General features: G+C 41.0%; 1 protein-coding gene across 1 annotated transcript in view; it reads left to right on the top strand.

Moving 5' to 3' along the window:
- The window catches only part of PTPN21 (protein tyrosine phosphatase non-receptor type 21), a 62,039-nt gene extending 57,936 nt beyond the window's left edge, over window positions 1-4,103 (top strand). The window contains exons 15-18 of the mRNA XM_026651414.1: window positions 379-507; window positions 885-1,119; window positions 1,744-1,904; window positions 2,832-4,103. Of these exons, the coding sequence (XP_026507199.1) occupies window positions 379-507; window positions 885-1,119; window positions 1,744-1,904; window positions 2,832-2,960 (654 nt within the window). The 3' untranslated portion in view covers window positions 2,961-4,103. The remainder of the gene's footprint in view (window positions 1-378; window positions 508-884; window positions 1,120-1,743; window positions 1,905-2,831) is intronic.
- Window positions 4,104-5,511: the final 1,408 nt, after the last annotated feature.

Here is a 5,511-nt window from a genome sequence, read left to right as displayed (position 1 = left end):
CGGGCGCGCGGCCGGGGCCGCGGGGTTGTTTTGGCGGCGCCGCCCGGGCCCCCCCGTTTTTGATTTTTTTTGGCTTGGGGTGGCCAAAAAGCCAGAGCCGGCCCTGTCAGTTGTCCAGTATGGTTGGTTTTAAAATACTGTATCTCTAGTTGTTTTTCTCCTCTAAATGTTCATTTAACTTTTTTAAAGGACTATATAAATGATGACTTCAACACGACAGGGTGCAAATACTAGGTGGAGTCAGATTTATATGGTTTACAAATGGCCTCATTTGATTCCCAAATGTTACTTCCAACTCCAAACTTTAAAGTCACTCACTTTGCAAACAACTTTCTTGGTAACCAGTAATTTAACATTCTCCTTTTGCATTTTTTACAGGTCTCTGTCAGTGGCATTGAGTGGGACTATATTGCTACACAGGGCCCTTTGCAGAATACATGTCAGGATTTCTGGCAGATGGTGTGGGAACAAGGGATTGCCATTATAGCAATGGTGACAGCAGAAGAGGTGGGTCCTTAGGCCAGGTCTGCTTTGAAACGTTTGTCGATATAGTAATGTTAGTTAGGATCGTGATCCTGTGTGATATTTTTATATTGACAAAAAAATCCTTTTGCCAATATAGTTTTTCATTCAGGGAACTGTTAGAAGTTTTGTCAGTATAAACTGGTCTCCACTCGAGAGATTTGCTGAGATAGCTATACTGACCAACCATTCTAGTGTAGACTCAGCCTTAGAAATGGTTTCCTCATTTACTAAGTCTGAGTCAAAGTTTGTGGAGAAGCCCTTTAGCAGTACATTGTGGGGTAGAAACGTTGGGATTGTTACAGCAAGTTCAATTGTGTGTGTGTGTTCATGCCTTACGTTTGCAATGCTTTGCTTCCAAGGAGGGTGGGCGAGAAAAGAGCTTCAGGTACTGGCCCCGACTTGGCTCAAGGCACAACACTGTCACCTATGGGAGATTTAAGATTACTACACGATTCCGGACAGACTCTGGCTGCTATGCAACTACAGGCTTGAAGATCAAACACCTTCTCACAGGGCAGGAGAGAACAGTTTGGCATCTGCAGTACACTGACTGGCCAGAGCATGGGTGCCCAGAGGATCCCAAGGGATTTCTGTGTAAGTTGTGTTAATCCCCTCCATTAGCCACACCACCTACTATGGTTGTAGAGCATACTGATGTTAAAGGTTTCTTCACACCAGTGATGGATGTTGGATTTTTTTTTTTTTTTAAAGAAATGTCTTTCTGCCTCTAAGCTCATGTACATAATTATTAAAAACCATATAAATTGAAACATAATTACACTGCAAGCTGTCACTTTAATCGCTCTCCAGCAAAAGAGAGTTAGGCTATAAATCACCTCCCCAAGAGCCCCACCCAGGGAATCTCCCAAGTAAATAAATAATCCTTCCTGTTGCTTTGATGGGCTGTTAAAAATGTTTCAATAGTTCAATGATCGTTGTCAGGAATGCTGCAGTTTGTTCTCTGATGTTAGTTACAATGGTAGTGACAGGGGGAGGGATAGCTCAGTGGCTTGAGCATTGGCCTGCTAAACCCAGAGTTGTGAGTTCAATCCTTAAGGGGGCCATTTAGGGATCTGGGGCAAAAATCTGTCTGGGGATTGGTCCTGCTTTGAGCAGGGGGTTGGACTAGATGCCCTCCTGAGGTCCCTTCCAACCCTGATAGTCTATGATGTAATATGTGTATTTATGTGTCTTTTTCTTTCCCATTGAAACTGACAGCGTACTTGGAGGAGATACAGTCAGTGCGGCGCCATACAAACAGCACAGCAGATCCTAAAAGCTCTAACCCTCCTGTACTGGTGCACTGCAGCGCAGGTGTAGGAAGAACGGGAGTGGTCATATTGTCAGAGATCATGATTGCCTGTTTGGAACACAATGAGGTTATTTTCCTGCCTATGTTTTAAAATAAAAGCTTTGGTATATGTATGTGGAGATTGCTCAGGTCACCCAGATCATAAGTATTGTGCTGCCTGATCTATTGAGCACTTATGGTGTGGCCTATGGAAAATCTTTACTGCTGAGGTTGGGAGAACCCTTACAAGCTCCTCACCCCCTTTAGTAATATTGTAAAAGTGTTTGCTAGTGCATCAGGTGTGCATTAACATGTATTTTTCATTCAGGAACCTTGTCCTGCAAGGTGCTGATCAATGCCTGTGTGGTGCAGGGCATCCTCACATTCTGTGGACTTCAGTGGGAGCTGAGGGTACCCAGCATCTTGCTAGTTTGGCTTTATGACCAATTTTTACAGATGCATTTTTCACTCTAGTCCCTGCACTTCATCAGATTTGCCTGGTTGCTGGGTGTATCTGTATTTATAATACTAGTGTTGTGTAGAAGACAGTGTGACAGTTTAATAAAATATTTAGAGGAGACATTAGCCCTGTCTGGCCATCACCCAAGGTGACCAGCTATAGACTATTGCACTTGTTGCTTTTTTCATTTTTGAATGTGCTCTGAAAGGTGATAAAGTATCTTCGTTTCAGTATCTATGCTGATGATACTTAGTATTTACACATGGCAGTGCTTTTCATCTTCGAAGCACTTGCCAAGCATTAAATTATTATGCCTCATTATGAGGTAGGCAAATTAGTATTAAGCCCTTTCTACAGATAAGGAAAATGAGGCAGACAATTTAAGTGACTTAGCCAAGGCCACAGTGGGTTAATTGTCAGAGCTGAGATCTGAGCTCAGGAGTTACTGACTCTGTGCCCTGTGCTTAGATCATACATCTCTCCTGCCTTGAAAGAACAAACCACAGACTTATTAATTACCAGTCATTATAACAGTTAACTTCTTTCTTTTTCCAGATGCTGGACATCCCAAGAGTGCTGGACATGCTGAGGCAGCAGAGGATGATGATGGTGCAGACTCTCTGTCAATACACTTTTGTCTATGGAGTTCTTATTCAGTTCCTTAAAAGTTCTAGGCTTATATGACGCCCACCACTTCCTGTGGGACTGAATCATCTCAAGAGTTTATAAAAGGAGAATTGCAGTTGTCCAGACAGACTTGCCTTTCTGGTGTTTTCCTCAATAGATAACTCATGCAGAGTTACCTTTTTGGCATGGTGTGGGGATATTAAATGCAAGTGCAAGGTGTCAACCTTTGCAAAGCAAGATATTGACTGGACTAACTTCAGCTATGTTAGGAAGGTTCTAACATAACACAACTGTGCTCTTGTGAAGTACCTGCCCACTTTCTTGAGATTGTGTTACTCTGGGTAAATTAACTGTCAACTTTACCAAAACTACACTGGGCAATTTTGGAAATAACCTATGGTTTTTTAAGTCTAAATTGCTTTTTTAAAAACAGAGCATTAGCTCTGAGCATGGAAAAAATATCTGTAGAGTTGCATAGCGAGGGGCATGACGGCCCCATTGGAATGCCAAGGTCTTAAGTAGTCTCACTCTACTTTCCATTTTGTATTTAAAACAATGCTAATATATTTTTTAAAATAGACTTGGTTTCTTCTGGTTCATTTAGCAGAACCAGCAGCTGCTAGAAACCTAAAAACATCAGGACAGTTATTTTTCTATTCAACAAATTTAATTTTTTTAGTCTTCAAAGAGCTATACATTTGTAAACAGCACAAGTTTTCAGAGAAGAGCAGAAACGAAGACACTCAAATTAACTTTTCAGGATTTGTACAAAAGTGAAAAGTACAAGAGGAAACTGTTGGTACCTGTAGAGTTCCAGGTAGTAGAATCAGCAAGAGAAAAGTCTTGTTACCTGCAGAGTGCTAGGTAATAAAATAGGCAAGTAGAAGGCATTGTTGCCTACACATTTCTAGGTGACATAAATGGTAAGAGAGAGGCACAGTTACCTACAGAGTTGTAGGTAATAATCTGCAAGGGGAAGAGGTTATTGTCAATGGTTTTAGGTAAAAGTAAATGAACAAGAGAAGGTCAGTTACCTACAGGATTCTAGGTAACAAAATGGACAAGAGGAGGTATATATTCAGTATTATTCATATATTTAGAGGACAGTTTGATTTTACTGGTTGAAATCGAAGTGGATGCAAATGATGTTTTAAGCACTTTTTTTTTTGCTCTCTTATTTATATAGCTAAGCATATAAACTGTAACCATATATCATTTAATAGATTAAAGTACCATTACTAACCTAACTGTTAATTTAGGAAGAGCCTTTGGAAATGATGAAGAGAGATAACAGAACTTAAAAGTAGGAAGTTGCATAGTGGTGAATGGGGAATGAGTATGTGCAAATGATGGTGCAAGTGTGACGGCTGTGATTTTTGGTTGCACATGGTTAGTGCAAAGACTTCAGTATTAATTTTTACTCTCTCTAGCAAGAAAAGCTTAAAAACATCTTAATTTACAGTAGAATTCCTGAGCTTATTTTGTTAATCAGCTGAAAGGTTTTCGTTAGCCTTGTACGGTATTGTTGAGTTAAGGGTGTTTATGATATACAGGAGGCCATCTGAGAATGATAGCAACACTCAGAAATGATAACTGATGATGTTGGAGATGTGGGTATTTGCTCAAAAGAAGGCAGCATGGTCACTGGATGGGGCATGAAACTGGAAGTTAAGAGACCTGAGGGTCTGTTCCCTATTCTGCCACTAACTCACTGTGCGACCTAAGTCAGATCACTTCACCTCTCTGTGCCTCAGTTTTTCTATTTGTAAAACAGGGGTAATAATGTTTCCCCACCTTTGTAAAGTGCTTTGAGATTTAGCGACAAACAGCTCGATTCAAGAGCTCTCTCTGTTGTTTGTAGATGTCTAGTGGTCAATTGACTCCCTAAATCTTTGGAGGACCAGTCAGTGAACAAACAGACAAACATATTGTACCTCCCCAGAGATCCCTGCTTCACAGAATGGAATGGGATTAGCATTTATTTGTTAGTCATTTTTATGACTGTCAGGATGGTGCTATTTACTTCTGATTAGCTGTGAGGAAGCTTTAAGCCCTAGTGTAAGAGACTAAAAGCTCCCTTCACAAGAAAAAATTATGTGCAATTTTTAATTAAAGGATAATAAAGGGTTGCTTCAGTTTCCTCTGTAATGATCTGCTCCCAAAATGATAGACAAGGTCCAAATGACAGTGTTAAAATATCACTTCCCCCAAAATTATACATCTCTCCCCCGATATAACACGACCCGATATAACACGAATTCGGATATAACGCGGTAAAGCAGTGCTCCGGGGGGGCGGGGCTGTGCACTCCGGTGGATCAAAGCAAGTTCAATATAATGCGGTTTCACCTATAACGCGGTGAGATTTTTTTAAGTATCAGAGGGGTAGCCGTGTTAGTCTGAATCTGTAAAAAGCAACAGAGGGTCCTGTGGCACCTTTAAGACTAACAGAAGTATTGGGAGCATAAGCTTTCGTGGGTAAGAACCTCACTTCTTCAGATGCAAGTAATGGAAATCTCCAGAGGCAGGTATAAATCAGTATGGAGATAACGAGGTTAGTTCAGTCAGGGAGGGTGAGGTGCTCTGCTAGCAGTTGAGGTGTGAACACC

This window comes from Terrapene carolina, unplaced genomic scaffold, assembly GCF_002925995.2.
Source record: "Terrapene carolina triunguis isolate 2854851 unplaced genomic scaffold, T_m_triunguis-2.0 Scaffold96, whole genome shotgun sequence".
NCBI classification, from domain to species: Eukaryota; Metazoa; Chordata; order Testudines; family Emydidae; genus Terrapene; species Terrapene triunguis.
Note: the sequence above shows the minus strand (reverse complement) of the source record. Positions and strands in the feature narration are given on the sequence as shown.